Source organism: Pimephales promelas, chromosome 15 (assembly GCF_988280905.1).
Source record: "Pimephales promelas chromosome 15, fPimPro1.hap1.1, whole genome shotgun sequence".
NCBI classification, from domain to species: Eukaryota; Metazoa; Chordata; class Actinopteri; order Cypriniformes; family Leuciscidae; genus Pimephales; species Pimephales promelas.
The window spans coordinates 35391563-35410000 of record NC_142783.1 but is presented as its reverse complement, the minus strand read 5'-3'; the positions used below and the strand labels follow the sequence as shown (position 1 = coordinate 35410000).

At 38.2% G+C, this 18438-nt stretch overlaps 1 protein-coding gene across 2 annotated transcripts in view; it reads left to right on the top strand.

The window, feature by feature from the left end:
- The first annotated feature begins 2491 nt into the window (after nucleotides 1-2491).
- Nucleotides 2492-18438, top strand: part of LOC120477684 (formin) — a 56235-nt gene continuing 40288 nt past the window's right edge. The window contains exons 1-4 of one of the 2 annotated variants that reach the window (XM_039669384.2): nucleotides 2492-2625; nucleotides 3704-5069; nucleotides 10782-10954; nucleotides 16575-16692. In XM_039669384.2, the coding sequence (XP_039525318.2) occupies nucleotides 3821-5069; nucleotides 10782-10954; nucleotides 16575-16692 (1540 nt within the window). In that variant the 5' untranslated portion in view covers nucleotides 2492-2625; nucleotides 3704-3820. Of the gene's footprint in view, nucleotides 2626-3703; nucleotides 5070-10781; nucleotides 10955-12383; nucleotides 14778-16574; nucleotides 16693-18438 lie in introns of those variants that run through there. The other variant, XM_089120623.1, reaches the window with a different exon arrangement.

Genomic DNA, 18438 nt, shown 5'->3' with positions numbered 1-18438 from the left:
TTTCTTTAGAGAATCACACTGAGATGTTGCGATCTCTTCTTCCAGAGAGTCCTGGTCAGGACGCAGCACACACACATCCACACACACAACCACACAATATCACAATTTACACATTCACAATTAAAATCACATATAAGCAAGAGAAACTATGTCAAGTGTCCTTTGTGAGGAGACGTGTAAAAGTGCTCAAGGCTGGAAGTGCATCGAGATTAAGAACATTTATTGTGCACTTCATTCCAAACCGAAGGAGCGTAAAAACTCAAACACATTTACCAGATCCTGGCGATATCTGTGGGACTTTTAGATTTAGATTTAGACTTCTAGGGAACACTGATGTCTAGACGCCACAGTGTAGTCTTCTGCTGCCTCCTAGTGGTGTGACTGCGAAACAACATGCATTATGATTAATTTATCAAAATCATTCAGTGTCAAATTCATTAAGAATTACCTTGATTGTTGGGTCATTATATGCATCTTTGCAAAAAGCATTAATAATATCATTAAAACATTCAATAATATCTTTTTTTCTCATCCAAATGTCTACAGCATTATAGATAATAAACAATCGATCATCTTGGGGTCTCTTCTCTCTGTAATAAATGATCACTTTACCAATATTAGACTGTGTGATGTTTCCAGCACTCGTTCAGTGCCGTGATGTTGCACGCATTATTCTCCATGGACTTAAAAGGTTTGTAACTGTGCATTTGCATCTTTGATACGATGACGTCATATGTATATTGTTTCGTTTGAAAGACGGATATTAAACCGAAACAGCATTTTTAAGCTAAGCTGCTTACATTATATCTATAATTTCAGCTAAATATAGTCTAAAAAATGTTGGGTTGTTTCAACCCAGCGTTGGGTCAAATATGGACAAATCCAAGCGTTGGTTTAAAAACATTTTTTATTGCATTTTTAAACTCAACGATTGGGTTTGTCCATATTTGACCCAATGTAGTTACTGTTACTGGATCTTCAAACACTGTAAGCAGGTTTTCTGTGAATCATCTATGTCAGTTTCTTATGAAAGCATGTTTCTATTTATATTTATTTATTATTATTTTTTTATTATTTATTTATTTTGTTATATCTCAACAACAACTGAAAAAGTAATGGTAACTGCAAAGCACGTCTACTGGTACTCTGAAAAAAAATTGTTTACAAATATGATCAATAAGTTATGACAATATGTGTTCTTATTGCTTTAAATCATCAAAATAAACTTTTTTTTTGCAAGCTAGACAAGATTCACCTAATTTTTTTTAAGGCAGTTTAATGTAATTTAAGTTGAAATGACGTAAACATTCAAGTTGATAGTAGCCTAGTAAAGACTGGCACGAGCCCTTTCCCTCATTATCAATAACCAGTAGGCCTATTGGTGGAGTAATAAATCACAAAACGTTACTTCTGTGCTTGATGTACTCGGATAAGTGTGTCTGTTTGCGTTTCTGTGTCAGTTTAAGCTTATGTCCCTCACGAGCCGCCGCCGTTTGATTAAAAGCGCGCGAGTTTTATTTTTATGATTATGACGTTTTTACCATGGTTTTTACAGTCTATGGTCGCGACGCATCGGTCGCAGCGTAAACACTTTCTAAACGAGTATAAAGTCTACTTTACTTACATCGATAAACTCAAGAGGAATAATGTCAACACAAGGTACGTTACAGTCCTCAGTAACGGTTATTTTCGACGAAATACATGTCGCTTTAAAAATAATTAACCGCCATTCTCTCCCTCAGAATGTCTAAAGGTAATTAACGTTACAGTAATACATTAACACAGGAATAAACAGACAAAACGACATTTACGACTTAATTCAACTTATAAAGTATTACAGTTTGTCTTTGAATCTGTTTTTTAATCAAGATTTTTATTTTATTTTGTGTTGTTATACTGAGGTAATTATATTATCTAACCTTCACACGTAAGTTACGTAATTATGTATTTAGAATTTATGTATTTATTGACTTTATTCTACATGTTCATTCGGATGTTTCAAGTTTTACCTTGTGGGGATATTTTGTTGTGTATATAATACCATTTTTTAAATAATTCTATGGAGTTATGTATAATGAATGTTCTATTTCAATTAAGTTAAGCGTTATGAAACAAATTTCGCCTGCTATTCAAAGAGGGATATTGAAATGAATGAACCAATCAGTAATACTGATCAGCTCTACCAAACGTGGATGTTTATCCACTAATAAGAAACGAACATTGTTATTATGTTTTTGATTGATACTGTGAAGCTGCTTTGATGCAATCTATATTGTGAAAAGCGCTGTATAAATATACTTGACTTGACTATATTGACATATATACAGATAGATAACTAAAGTTAGATAGTTAGAAATAATGACAGTTTGTCTTGTGTCCCCTTTAATTTGATGCTGCTGTCTTTGACATTCTGCAGCTGAGTGTCCGCAGCGCCGCTGTTTTGCTTTATGACACAGTTCTGGTGGGGGCGTGACCATCCCTAAACCAACCAATCACCGTCGCGGAGACAAACGCTGCCTTCTCTTATTGGTCTCTGCGCCTATCAATCACATGGTGAGCCCGCTGTCCTCCAGAACGCACTTTATTCCGAGAGCTAGTCACGGATCCGTCATGCACCTCAGATGGGTGAGTTTAACATGATTAACTTCATATAACATACGATTGTTGCAATTAAACACGTTAATATAGGCTGAAATGACGTGTTAATGAGGATAAGATAATGCGTGGCATTTGTTGAATGAATAAAAAGACGCAGAACTTAATACTCTGTTATGAGATCATACAAATGCATTGGTCATAATCATATTTTTGCTAAATTTGAGGTGTAGTGTTGATTGCGAAGTGCTCACGTGGCTTTGAGAAGCGCTGTGAATGTTTAAAGCATCAGTGATGCAGCGGTGCAAAAATAACTTTCTGCATAATAAATGATGCTCAGGATAGTGCAGATTATTCACTGCTCGTCTAACCCACAGTCCACAGATATCAGATACTGGTTGTGGTTTTGGATTAATCACTGCTGCTTGAATTGCCATGTCATATTTTAAAGAGACATTCACTGCAGCTTGTGCATGATCATTGTAAAGTGACATTATAATGTGTGTGTGAAGGTTGAATGGTTATGAGGGCTATGATGAAGGGTGCTCTAGTCATTCAACTGCTTATTTAAATGAGTATGCATACAGTTCAAAGGCTTTAGCAGAATACATTTCAATCAATGGACCCACTGTTACGTTTTCATCAATATGCATTCAAGGATATTTTTGGCAAAGCATCTTCAACAGTTTATTTTCTGGCCTTAAAAGATGTCTGGCAGCTGCACTACTGCATACGATATTACAAAACAAGTCTGTTTATTATAAGAATATTTGCTTATGATCATGCAAAGGTTATTCCCTGAAACTTCACAAATAATTAACTTACAAAGAATTGACTTCATAAACATGGAAGACAGAAAATATTACACTCAAATAATCACTTTGATAGATATTTTCTTTGCCGTTTTTGCATGTTTTTTTTTTTTTGAGAGAATTCAGTGTGCTGCCAAATCTGATAACATTTAATCCTATTATTAAATGCATTTAATCAAAACTATGCAATAATGAATGTGTTTATCGGGTAATTTAGCCCCAAAGCTGTCTTCTACACATCCTAAAACAGATTTGTGAGGTTTACGTGGCACTAAAAGCCTTCTTCATTTTGACAGGCCTTCGATCGCCCCGATGATGAACACCAGTCCATCCCGGGCCGTCCCCGACTCGAGACGAGACAACCGCCGACTTAATTTAGGAGTGTGATTAGCCTAATTAAACCGGGCCCCGTAATGGAAGGCACACACACTGTGCTGCGTCTGTACAAACCCATCCATGAGTTGTGCTTCATCAGTCTGTACTTCCCAACAAGGAAATCCCGAGGTTTTTCACGAGCTGCTCGTGAAGTCCAGCCTCTGTGTGGAAATCAGCATGAAGACCCGGACAGAACTGAACAAAGACGCCAGTATTACAACTCGGCGGATGAAGTCCAGTCCTTCCAGTCCTGCGAGGAAACAAAAGGAGCGGTTTGGCATGTCCACTGGCTGGCCGTCGAACACCATCAACTCCTGACAGATCTCCTGTCTTTATGCAGTGAATGCGCAGACAGACTCAAGATGGGAAACCAAGACGGGAAGATCCTGTTAGAAGGAGAACATGGTGTTGGTAGCAGCAGTAACTTTACTCTTCCTCAGTCCACGGAGTATAGGAAAGCCTCGAGAGTTCGGAAGCTGAAGAAACTGGGATCCAAGAAGATGGACAGTGCTGAAGAGTTCCTGCAGAGTAGATTGAAGAAGAGGGTGCATATGGGAGCACCATCCCAGTTTTCCCTGGGAAAAGACTCGGAAACTCCAGGGTCGGGCTCTTACGTCAGCGTCTCGAGCGAGCCGTTTCTTCCCATGGACGAAGACTTCCATATTGCCAACGATGGCTGGGATTTCATGGAGGAATCTCGTTTTGAATGCGAAATCGAGTCTGAGTTTGACAACCAACTCCGTTTGGATTATGAGAAACCGATTGGGAACGAACGCGGACGTATCAACAGTTCCGGGAATAACCGTCACGAGACGTTCGGAGGGAATGACGATCGACTCAATAACATAGCGAGAAAAGTCACGGGAAGATCTCTGATTGAGGAAGCTGTATCTCACTCCTGCTCAGATGTGGAGGGGATCCATCAGAAAGCATCGGGACAAGAAGAGATCAATCGTTTACGCAAGAAGAAGCCGTCGTCTCCCGTTGACGCCAACTCTAGAAGCTCGAACCTTCGCTCCTGGACCAGAAGCCCCACGTCAAACTCTTTCTCCGGGGTTTTTAACGTGTCTTATCCTCCGACCAACAGTCTCCGGGTCATGTCTCCGGTCCTGTCACCGATGTCTTCTCAGCTTCCCAGTCCCCAAATGAACCACCGTATCGTGTTGCTGCCTGAGGAGGATGATGATGATGGGAATAAACGTTCGTCTAGAGTCAGCGATGAGGTTATCGATAACAACGGCAACCGCAGGACGGCCTCGCGCCTCGACCTGAACCTCGGGAATGGAGGTAAGCGACCGCTCTTCTGTTTCACGCTGAGGAAGAAACCGTGCGAAATCAAACCCTTGAATCATCCGATATTTGTCACTTGCTCACTTTTCATTAAAATAGATTTGTGTTTTGATCATGTTTTAAGTAGTCAATCATCATCATTATCCCTTAAAACTCATCACCAAAATTACATATTTAAACGTTTTTCGTTCTTTATGCCTGAAAAGATCTTGACTGTAACTCGACACCCTTGCCTCATTTAGTATGCACGGTTCAATATGCAAATGAACCCCGCCTCTACTCCCTCACTGGTTGACGATCACACGTTGACCTGATTGGTTACAAGGTCGTTTGTGTTTTTGAGACTGTCTTTGGTTCACTGCAGTTTTAAGGAGGAAATACTCAGCAATGCTGTCCACTTATCAACTTACACACGGTGTGTGTGTTAAAGCAGATTAAACACACCACATACACACATAAACAACATTAAACACTGGATTTACACCACAGGGGGACTTTGACAGTAAGAGAGGGTAGTTTATTGCTGCATCATCAAATAATTTTCATTGAACATGTATTGGATCCAACAGGCCAACATTATAAGATACAAAATATACAAATAAGACAACATGACAAAGGCGATATGTGATGGTTTTAAATTGATTTAAAAAATCTGCGATAAATATCTCTGGCTAAAAATTAAGTTATTTTCTTCAAATGTGTGAGATTTCTGGTTCTGGTTTCCGGTTAAAAATAAGCTGGATAGTATGGAAGCTTGTTTCCGCCACTGAAAAAAAAAATATATATATATCTTTGACTTTTTATCTCACAATTGTGAGATATGAAGTCAGAATTCTGAGAAATAAAGTCACAATTGACTTCATATCTCGCAATTCTGACTTCTATATACACAGTTTCGGCCTTTCCAAGAGTTTTGGCTGTGTTTCGAGTCACTAAGGATCAAAGCCACCGTGTTCAAACTCTCATGAAAATAACGTGCTCCTGTTGAACTGTAGGAGGCTGCTTTAAAACATCACACGGGTCGCTTCAGAAGCCCTCCACATTAATGAGATGAAGAGGATTAAACACTTCTGTTGCCGCTCACCAGAAAAGAAAGAATTCGTCTGCCCTTTCTCTAGTGAACATCACAAGCCCAAATGCACTCGCTTGATTTGATCATCGACTATCAGATGTGGGACAAAACACAGTTCCTTTGCCTGAGGCTGAATAGAGGAAGTGAAGTCTACAGTACATAAACACACATCATCACTCTCTGATTATAACAGACAATACAGAAAATGTGAATGCGTCTTGTTCAGTTTACTGTGAGAACGGGTGAAACTCGAAAAATTACAATATCGTGCAAAAGTTAATTTATTTCAGTGATTCAATTTAAAGGGTGAAACTAATATATTATATAGACTCATTACATGCAAAGTAAAATATATCAAGCCTTTATTTGTTATAATTTTGATGATTATGGCTTACAGCTTATGAAAACATTTTCACAATATTCTAATTTTGAATTTGGGGTTATCACATCTGTAATCCATAATCAAAATATGTAAAGGCCCAGGCTAGAAGTACGTTTGAGAATGAATCGCTTGTTTTAAAAGAGAAATAAAGTTTTGTTACGCAATGCGCCTGTGGTAGCGATGTGTGTTTACGGTGCAGTTTTATGCTAGCGATGTGTGTTTACGCAGAGATCTCCAGTTTTATTCATTCTGCACTGAGAAAACTTTCTCAAGCGGCTCTCTGTCCATTGTCTCTCGAGCCTAAGGCTGACACACACTCCTTACACACACTCCCGCTCCAGAGAACGGATCATGTGATGATGGCGATGAACTCTAGATCTTACAGGAGTGACTCTGGGTGAAATCTCTCGAATTTTATCAAAGGTTTAATAGACGCTGCCGAATCATTGTATAAATTGTAAGAATACCTTCACTTTATAAAAAATCAGTGCCTCTGGAAATTAAATACATCATTGATCTTTAAATGATCGTTTTCGTACTCAAATGCTTCATTGAGGGTCTGTTCAGCATCATAACGAGAGAGTTTAAGCCTAAACACATTGACGAACGTCACGTTTAATGTGAGATTGCTGTGTTTAGTGACAGTGTAAGCCTGTCAATCAATGCCAAACCCAGAGTCGAGATGTGTTTAGTGGCACACTGTTGTGTTTCTCAGATGATCAGGTGACCTCTGCACTGCTGCCCATAATAAGAGTAATGGGAGGAAGCACTCCGGTCATATGAAGCTGATCAGCTCACGGACAGAGAGGATGTGTGTGTGTGTGTGTGTGTGTGTGTGTGTGTGTCGGGCTGAATGAGCTGTAATTACCGTCACATCACTGAACATCAGTGTGTATTGTGTGCGAGGGTGTATATGAAGAGTTCAGATGCAAAAGCCTCTAAATGCCATTTGAAATTTTCTTCTTTAATGATGATTTTTGCCAAGCCTGTATATTTAAGTTCAGTGATTTCACTTAAATGGCAATGATAATTACCTATTAATTGTTATTTAAGTGAAATTACTGAACTTAAATATACAAGTTTGACAAAAATCATAATTGAAGAAGAAAATTTCAAATGGCATTTAGAGGCTTTTGCATCTGAACTCTTCATATATAAACCGTTGCTGCTTTAAATGGTCTTCTAATGTTCTCCGCTTTTAAACTCTATTGAGTCTCCAACAACACAACACTGCAGTACATTTCGGCTGGTCAGTAAAATATCTAGTTATTTTGTGTTTCCCACTTGAGTTTTTTCTGTAAATCACCCAGAACACACATCATCCACAAACACAGAGGACTGGAAGCTTGTTCTGAGTCTCTCATGTGTGTGTGTGTGTGTGTGTGTGTGTGTGTGCGGTTGATGCTGCTTCAGTGTGAGCTTAATGTCGTCCTTCATCACAGACATACATGAACTAAATGAGCTAAAATCAAATACTGTATATTAGAGTAACATGTCTGAACTGATAAAATTCATTTTTCATTATTAAAAAAACACCTGCTATGTCCTCTGAAATATAATATATAACAGCAAATATATATTTCCTTCAGCTATTTCCATGTTTAAGTAAGCCGGAAGACGTGTATTGAATTAGATTCTGTTACTTTCACTGTTCATCTATTGTTTATCATGTTTATCTTTCGTTTAATAGCACAAGCCTAATTAATGTGGATTTAAAACATTATTAAAGACAAGTAAGCAGTCATTAACCAAATTAGAACAAATAATCAAATTATCAGCGCCACAGACATACTGAACCATCAGCCCGAGGCTATAACACACTGCAGATCTGTGTACTGTAACATCATCTGTGTCACACACACACACACACACACACACACACCTGACAGCTGCTGATCTTACCTAGATCTCAATCAACACAGCCGTAGTTTCAAGCCAGACCTCCAACATGCTCAAACCAGCTTTAAATTATATATAACGTGTGACAACTTGCCCCGGTCTGACTTACAGAGTCTGGATTTGCATTTGTATGTCAAGTATAAATCGTTAGATTCAAACTTTTAGTTTCAGTTCAGTCGAATCACTGCAGAAAGTCTCGTAGAACAGAGTGTGATGTGATCTAAGGTGTGGTTGTGTGTTCTGGCGCCCCCTGGAGGACGAATCAGCACTTACTGGACATTACTGTGTCATCTGTGTGTGTGTGTGTAGATTACTGTGTCATCATCTCAGATTATTGTTCTTGCTGACAATCAGAAGGATGTTTCATGTTCTCATTTTAATATGTCAATGATGTGAGTTTGTGAGCACTAGTTGTTGTTGTCCAGACGGTGGCGCTGTTTGATTTCTGATGATTTGAGTGTGTGATGTGTGATTTAAACAGACCGTGTGTGAAAACAGTCCCGCTGCTTTTGTTTCAGGTGTGTTTTCTCCAGTGTTGAGTGAATGTGCTTCTTGATTTCATGAGTTGCAGGAATCAATGTGCCTTTGCATTTGGACCAGAACCAGTTGTTTAGTCAGCGTTTGCTGGTCCAGCAACCGATGCATTATCATAATGAGACGCAATTAATCACGGCTGCCTTCATTCTCATTATCAAAATGTTTTTAATGCACGGATTGAGAAGTTTGCCATGGTATAATTAGGATGCAACTTCTCCAGTAAGCTCGGTTTGTTGTATTCCTGCTGTGAGTGACCCGTTAAACTCATTTCTGACGGATATGGCGGATAGAGATGTTGTGTGTTCAGGTCGACTGTCTGTCACACACTCGTTCGGTTATTACATCCAGACACACAGCGCTGAATGTTATATTATAAAGCAAAAATACAGCAATCTGGAACATAAGAATTCTTAAAGAAAAGCTGCTTTATTGCATTAGATAAATAATATCAGTAAAGAAAGACACATATGAAGAGTTCAGATGCAAAAGCCTCTAAGTGCCATTTGAAATTTTCTTCTTTAATGATGATTTTTATCAAACTTGTATATTTAAGTTCAGTAATTTCACTTAAATAACAATTAATAGCTAATTATCATTGCCATTTAAGTGAAATTACTGAACTTAAATATACAAGCTTGATAAAAATGATCATTCTAGAAGAAAATTTCAAATGGCTCTTAGAGGCTTTTGCATCTGAACTCTTCATATATATTTAAGACATGCATAACCAAAAGTTTCTTCTGCTTACCTAGGCTTAATTTATTTGATTAAAAATACCAAAAAACAAAAAAACAAAACAAAAAAAAAACAGTAATATTGTGAAATATTATTATAATGTAAATCATCTGTTCTCTATGTGAATATACAGTAATGTGTAATATATTCCTGTGATCAAATCTGAATTTATCATCATTACTCCAGTCCTCAGTGTCACATGCAATAATTTAATTATTGAATGTGCAATAATTGCATTATTGCAATTATTGCATTGTCACATGTAACAAATTTATAAGTGCAATAACTTATAAATTTGAAGTACGATTTAGTTAGATATTGTGAAGAAACACTTTTGTTTCGTTTAAGAAATAGAAACATTATTGGGCACTTTCAGATGCGTGGATTTATATCAAGCCTTTTGGGACGTCTATGTTTAAAATACACACTTTAAATAATTAATTTATCAAGTACTTTATATAGTATAGGTGATTTTATTTAGTTTTTGCTCTATATGTCTGTTGTGCTAAATCCAGCATATTTACGTCAACTATTTTTCTAAATAAAAATGAAATGGATGCGCCTTCATTAATCCAAATACATTTGAACATGACATTTTCGTTTCAGTGCGGATGAGAAACTTTTGGAAAACGCCTGAAAACGCTAAATTGAGTTGAACCTCACAGAAGCTCTGATAAATAAATATCTGATGGTCCAGGTCTCACTCACTCACTATTATGTTTGGTCTAAAACACTAAAACTGCTCTCATGTTTAATCGCAGGACAGCAAACGTGACTGTGTTAGGAAGAGTGTGTGAAGAAACACATTTGAGCAACAGTGTGAAAGTGAACAGCACATTACAGGCACAACACCGCTATAAACATCAATATCTACTGGACTGGTACATGACTAAACTTACATCATCGCTTTTAAATACCTCCGTTTTCACAGTCCACACTACAATGCGGAAATGACGTTTTTAAATTGATCCACTTTTGAGAGTGTTTTCATTAATAAAAACGACAAAACGGAGTGAAAAAGTTGCGTTTTCAAGCGAATACGTAATAGTGGATTAGTTATTATTCTGATTGTTTGTTCCTGCAGAAAACTCTCTGTTGCGGCCGGAGGACGTCTGGATGCTGGACGGGGATGAGTCCATTACCCATGATGCTTTGTGTCGTCCCAGCAGACCCGATCACCTGGACTTCCTGAGAATCACACCGCCTGAGGATGACATCATCGGGGACACTCCGTACTATCCGAAGCTTGGACTAACAGTGAGTCGATCAGCGCTGACACGACTGACCTGGTGATTTACACTATATATGATGTTAGCAGGAACTTATAATCATATCAGTGAAAATATGAGCAGTACACACAGAGTAAAGACGAGTGCGGGAAAATACCAGCATACCGACACACCCGTGACCCCACCTGAAACACACACACTGATCTCAGAGCAGATTAGACGGGTGTGACACACACACCACAATGCACCGCAAATGTCAGACGACTTGACTCGATGAAGGCGATGATTAAGGCTTTGTCTCATCACTCAACAATAGATCATGTGACCTGCTGTGATTTACAGGCTGAACTCAAACTCTGTTCGCTAGATCTGGTGTGATTGTTCTGGATCCGGAAGTTTAGTGTGTTGTTGTTTGACGGCTCAAGAAACCGCAGTAATCGCCTCTCTTGCGTAACAAGAGGCCCGGTTATAATCCAGTGCACACTTCATAACCTCCCCGCGCTTGTAGAGCTCCAGTTCGTTACAGTGTTAATAACTCTAATTAAGAGAGACGAAGTACATGTTGAACTGTGGTTTTCAGCTTTAACTCGTCCAGTGCGTTCAAGGTTTCGGGTCACAGAGACGACCCGAAACACACTTTTATAAACACGATTTTATTAATGATTTCATCATTCTTAAATGATTTTTTAAGAATTTAAAGAATTTATTTTATTTTGTCAGTTTTTTTAAATTACATTTATTTATCTTGCCTTTATTTGATGTTTTTGCCTATATTTTTATATTATAATAGAGAAATAATATTCAATGATTTTATCAGCTTATCAGATTTAAAACAATTTTTTAAAAACTTTATTAGCCTTTATTTTTTTTGGCCCATATTTTTAATTAATGATTTTTCTTTTCAGCTGCAAAACGCGTTTTCCCTTTATTTTTCTTTCGTAGTATATTTTTGTTTGCATTATAGTATTAGCATATTAATGTTTTTACATTATCATGCAAGTATTTATTCTTTTATTTTAGTTATGTGTATGCTGTGTTTTTGTTTGTTACTTTTATTCCAGGTATGTGTTTATTTATTATTTTTGAATATTTTATAAATCAGGTGTATGTTCTGATTATAGTAATTGTATTAGCTGATAAAAAACCTTCACAATTTTCTAAAATGGTAAAAGTTTCTACCATAAATGAAATTTTTTTTCTCTCTCTAACTAACTATCTAACTATAACCAGCAGAAGTTGTACAGGACTCGTCACTGGTTCTCTCTGCACTCTTGATTCTGTATTGAAGCGTGACAGGTCAGCGCTATAGCAACAGAGAGGCGTGGCCAATGACATCAGCAAAGCTGATTATAGCCAGTGTAGCTCCGCCCCCTTCACCTGACCTGCAGGAGATTAGAGAGAGAGTGTTTGTGTGTGTGTGTGTGTGTGAGAGAAAGTGAGTTAGAGTGAGTGTGTGTGTGAGAGGGGGAGGAGTCAGACACTGAATCTCTGCCTCACACTCGGCTCCTGTGTTTGAGTAATCAGACTCTCACAGGTGAACTTCTCCCCGTGTGAAGAGCTGGACAGAGAGAGAGAGAGAGAGAGGGAGTGGTTAAAGCTCAAGGTAAGCTAACCTGTGTAACTCCTTCTCCCTCTCAAACTTTCTCCGGGGGAAAACACACGCTTGGACGCAGAGACGGACCAGGAAGTGCCTTACTCTGGGAACATGTTGAAAGGAGAAGCCTGGAGTTCGTATGCGCCGGCACAGTGAGTTTCCCTTCTCCTGCTGGACTAGAACAACACGGAGAAACTTTACACTCTGTTTTCTTGTTCTCACTTGAGGAACACACTGTGTTTGTGTGTGTGTGTGTTTGGATCACTGGATTCACTATAAAAGCTGAACATCTGAAACGACTGCTGGCACACATGTGAAGTGTTTGCAAATGCGACGGAGAGAAACCCGGGGATTTTCACGGACAAAAACCTTTTGTTTGAAAGTAGAGCGCATGCAGGTTGAAGTTTATCCCGCACTAAAGGCCCGTTCACAACTATAAAGATTACTATCTTAGCGTACACATCATAATTATGTTTATCATAAGCAAGTTCTGTATTTTCACATCCACTTCTGCTTTAAATGCTCGAGCTCTGGATTATGATTGGCTCTGATCATTCATAAATATAGTTCTTCAATACATTTAAAATGATTTCTAAAACTTGATCACGATCGTGTTTGCTGTGAACGGGCCGGTGTTTATGCAGTTATTGCATTTCACTCCATAGGATTCAATGTAAAGAGGAATATGGATCCAGCCAGCAGGGTTTCTTCCAGGTCGGATCAGTCCTCGGCTGTGTTGACGTCGTTTCGAACTTTGCACGATGAAGATTCAAGTTCGAACGGTTATGTTCCTTTAATCCCAAAATCTGGAGAGGGAAAGTTGCTCGGCTCTCCCGTTCAGGATCCGTTTCTCGTGCGTGTGACCCGCGTGGAGACGTACATCGACGACGACGAGGATTCGAAGAGCGTCCAGGGAAGGTCATGTGACCCCGAGGAACGGGAGAAGAAACCCGAGAGCCTCGTGGAGAGATCGCTCCGAGACGCTTCGGTTCTGAGTCGCAACCGGTCTCTGGATCTTCCGTCCCGCGTGTCGAGCGAATCCTGGAAGGAGATACGTTCGCTGAGCATTCACAAGCTTCGAGGAGAAGCGCCGACTCACACGAACGTGAGCAGCTGGAGGCGATCGGTGCCGTTTTACACACAAGATGAGGACGTTTCTGTCGAGGATCAACAAGAAGGGAATTCGGGAACAGATCCGGAATCACAAACTGGAGATTCCCAATCCGGAGATTCTCAAACTGGAGATTTCGAGACCTCATTCTCAAGTCTTCAGGTTGAGACAAAAGATGTTTCGGGAACATCCCCTTTGGACAACAAACTGGACGCTAAAGTTGATGATTCACAAACTGGAGATTCAAAAACTTGTGATTCACAAACTGGAGATTCAAAAACTGGAGATTCACAAACTGGAGATTCAAAAACTGGAGATTCACAAACTGGAGATTCAAAAACTTGTGATTCACAAACTGGAGATTCTCAAATTGGAGATTTTCAAACTGGAGATTTCGAGACCTCATTCTCAAGTCTTCAGGTTGAGACAAAAGATGTTTCAGAGACTGTTTCGGGAACATCCCCTTTAGACAACAAACTGGACACCAAAATCAGCGATTCACAAACTGGAGATTCAAAAACTGGAGATTCAAAAACTGGAGATTCAAAAACTGGAGATTCAAAAACTGGAGATTTCGAGACCTCATTCTCAAGTCGTCAGATTGAGACAAAAGATGTTTCGGGAACATCCCCTTCGGACAACAAACCGGACTCCAAAACCGGGGATAAATACCAGATTCCGGCTTTGTTCAGCGGTTTGCGTGTGCTAAAGAAAGGAGCGATCGGAGACGAGAGGGGAACGGTGTCAGAAATCAAACAGCGCGACACAGACCGAGCTCTTCTCAATCTCAAACAACACGTCAACAAAGCCAGAGTCGAACAGCTGACCGTCTCCAGCGCCACCAAGAAGAAACCCGAACCGAGAAACGTGTCTGAAATCACCAGCCTGCTCCAGAAGGACGGCGTGGACCCGAGCGGAGAGACCTCGGGGAGCGGTGGCAAACCGGCGAGCGATTCCTCGTACGACGCGCTCAAGTCCAAACTCTTCAGCTCCAAACCTGCGAAGAAGGAGCCGTCGGAGGCGCTGCTGGATCTGGACGCCGTGAGGAAGAAGAAGAGGAGCGAGAAAGAGTTGCTGAGGTCCATCTTCCAGAGACAGGCCAGCAAATCTCCAGTCGGCGATGTCAAGAGCCCCACCGAGGCTAAAGTATGTGTGATTTATGACCTCAGGGTGGAAAACTGTCCTTACACAGAGTCTCGACACACAATACTGGAAAATACACAGAAATGTGACATAAAACTCACACTAATAGCAATCGTTCATTCTCTACTTCATGGTTTTGTTAACATAGTCACTGAAATGCATAAGAATTATTTTACTAATAATTGTATTATTATTATTAATATTTAGGTTTTATCTGATTTTTAAAGGTCCAAAAGAACATCTTTGCTACACGTCAGTGAATTAAACTGAAAAAGTTACCAACCTCTAAATATTATTTACAGTCTATGAAACTAATAGCACATTTTTGTCCTTATGGAAATAGAATTATTTCCATTTTAACAATTTAGGGTCATTAGTTTTAAACAAAAATAGTTTTAGAATAAACAGAAATGTGACATAAAACTCAAACAACTCGTAAAGTATTTTTTACTTGATGGTTTTGTTAACATAGTCACTGAATGCATCAGAATTATTTTATTAAGAATTCTATTATTATTATCATTATTTTTTCAGTTTTTTTTTTTAAAAGTTGTTTGTCTGTCCTTACAGGGTGGAAAAAGTCTCAACAAACAATAGAAAATAAACAAAAATGTTACATAAAACCCACATAACTCTATAATGAATATAAGTCATAATTATCTAATACCAATCATTCTACTTCGTGGTTTTGTTAACAAAGTCACTGAAATGCATTCATTTCTTGCATCAGAATTATTTTATGAAGAATTCTATTATTATTATAATTTTCTTTAGGTTTTATCTGATTTTTAAAGGTCCAAACCAACATTTTTGCTACACGTCAGTGAATTAAACTGATTTTTATTTTATTTTTTTTACCTGGAATAAATATTGTTTGCAGTCTATGGATTTGTATTTTGTCGTTATGGATAGGAATTACTTAGATGTAACAATTCAGGTTAATCAGCTTAGTTAACAGTTATTTTATTCACTCACCAAAACCATTTTTTCTCTTGCGTTTGGTCAGAGTTAATCTCAGATTCTTTGGTATTAGTGCTTTATTATTAATGTACTTTTAGTTAGTAATGAGAGACTAAATATTAATACTTAATGAAGTATAATTCCTGCTAACAGGGAACGTTCTGGCAAGTTATGATCAAACATTCACTTCATATAATGTCTATTCAGAGTCTTCCGGTCTTTAATAATGTTATTAAAAAACATATTCCATGAATGATGCATAAATTGTTTCAGTTGGATGTTCATCTTTTTAAATGTAACGGCTTGTTTCAGAACATTTAAAAAGTAACGTTCCCATGTTGTTTGAAGAAATTATGTAATGGAATGTTTCTTTAATGTTCACATAACAAAACATTTTTTAAATATTAACAAATCTGGACATTTTACACACTCAGAAATAACGTTTTCATGGGAACTTTTTTTTTGTTATTGTTTTTTTCTTTTTTAATGAATGAATTTGCTTTATTTGACCAGGAGAGAAGACTCACTGAGATTAAACTCTCTTTTACACGAGTGTCTGGCTAAGATAGGCAGCCGAGTTTGCATATACAATTAAACATCAAAGTTACAACATAAAACAAAACTATATAAACTTAAAACATGCAGCCAGTTAAAAACATGTACACACCATTAATTTACTCTGAGGATTGCTTGATACAATTTTAAATAGACTTTAAGACACCAAATCTTTTAGCTTCGAGATTCCAATCAGAGGTTTCATAATATTTTTGATTTCTGATTTCCTCTGAGACTTTGGTGTGCTCTGTGTTTGTGTGTGTGTGTGTGTGTGTGCGCGCTCAGGCCGAGGTGACGTCTCCGTCGGATGGCGAGGACCGAACGCCGGGCCGTCTGCAGGCCGTCTGGCCCCCGCCCAAAGAGGACGGAGAGGAGAAGGTGGGACTGCGCTACACCGAAGCCGGTGAGAGGCTCCTCTTTTCAAATCCTTTTATTTTTATTTTCTTAAAATATAGATTGCATCAAAGCAGCTTCACAGTATCAGTCAAAACATAATAACAATGTTCGTTTCTTAGTGGAAAAACATCCACGTTTGGAGGAGCTGATCAAGGGTGTTACTGATTGGTTAAAGCTACACTGTGTGATTTGTACCCCCATCTAGTGGTGAAAAGATTTATGACCATCCAGTGAATATTAGTTTCTGTTCCTCTCAATTCCGATTTGGTTTTAACTCCTACGGTGGGCAATGTAGTCCAAGATTAACGTGGCTTCCAGTTCGACCTCGTCCATGAGTGTTAACTCAAACGTAAACACGAAAGGGGAAGCTTGAATTAACGGGTATGTCCCTCTTTGGCTAATGTACATTCAAAATGGAGGGTCAACATGGCGACCGACATTAGAACCCCTTACCCATATGTATTTTCAATGGCATATTATACACTCACGAGAATACATTATTACTTGAAGGAAGTAAATATACATTAATGAGCACGTATATTTTTGAAAGAACTAAGTGTTTTTAGCTAAGAATAAACTAAAAGAGTTACACAGTTCAGCTTTAATTAAGCAAGCTAAAGGCAACAAAAAATAAAGGGAAAACACACATGTACAATGCCATAAAAACAGTAACTATACATGAAAATAACTCCTTTTAGCAGTTCAATTGCACATGCTACATTGCGCTAGGACTTAGAGCTTTTACATTAGAAAAACACCCCGCCTCCCAAAACAATATTGCAACGATTGTAGAAGTTTCTTCCAGTGCTCTACAAACTAAAACATTCTGTACATGAGCAAAAGAGTGAACATACACACTCTTTAATCCTGTGTACGGCGAAGGTGAGAGTCTTACGCTAGCAACTAAGCTAATGAGATCAGATCTCTTTCTAAATTAATTTATTCTTTATTCAGGCTCCCTTGTAAAAGAGATTTGAATATCTCAATGGGACATCACCTGGTAAAATAAAGGATAAATAAAAAATAAAATTCTAAATTAATTCATTTAAACTTTATTAAATTGTTACGGTTTAAGTTAATTTACCAAATTATATCACTCTGGAATCCATTAGAAAAAAAAAATCTTATTTAATATGTGTATAATTATTTTGTATATATAAATACATACAGATGCATGTATATATTTGAGAAATATTTGTACGTAGATACTGTATAAATATTCAAAACATTGCCCGCCCGGCACTAATTGTATATTTATATATTTTTAATTTGTGTTACTGCCCATCTGTGATCGCAGCAACACTTCCAAAACTGCTTCTTACCCATCACCAATATGCTCTAGAAACGCTTTAATAATGTTCCCGTTAAGTTGAAAATGCTCAGAACATCCAGTGTGTTGTTGTGAACATTTGGGAAATCATCATTCATCAAACACGAAAACGTTACTCTCAATCTAACATTTAATAAATAACTAACATCCACTGAAACGTTTCAGAAAAACACTTGAACGATGTATGAATATTGTTTAGAGAACATTATTAAAGACCAAATACTTTGAATGAACGTTTTATTAATGTTACTGGAAGAACGTTTGACTTTCAGAGAACCTTAACAGGACATTAACTATAGTTATAGAGGAGTGTGTGTGTCCTGCGTGATTGTGTGTTTCGCTGTCGTGTGATGCTCTTATTAATCAGGTGTAAAGCAGCATCCCTCGACTGACCCCAGAACAGCGGAGCGCACCTACATGGTT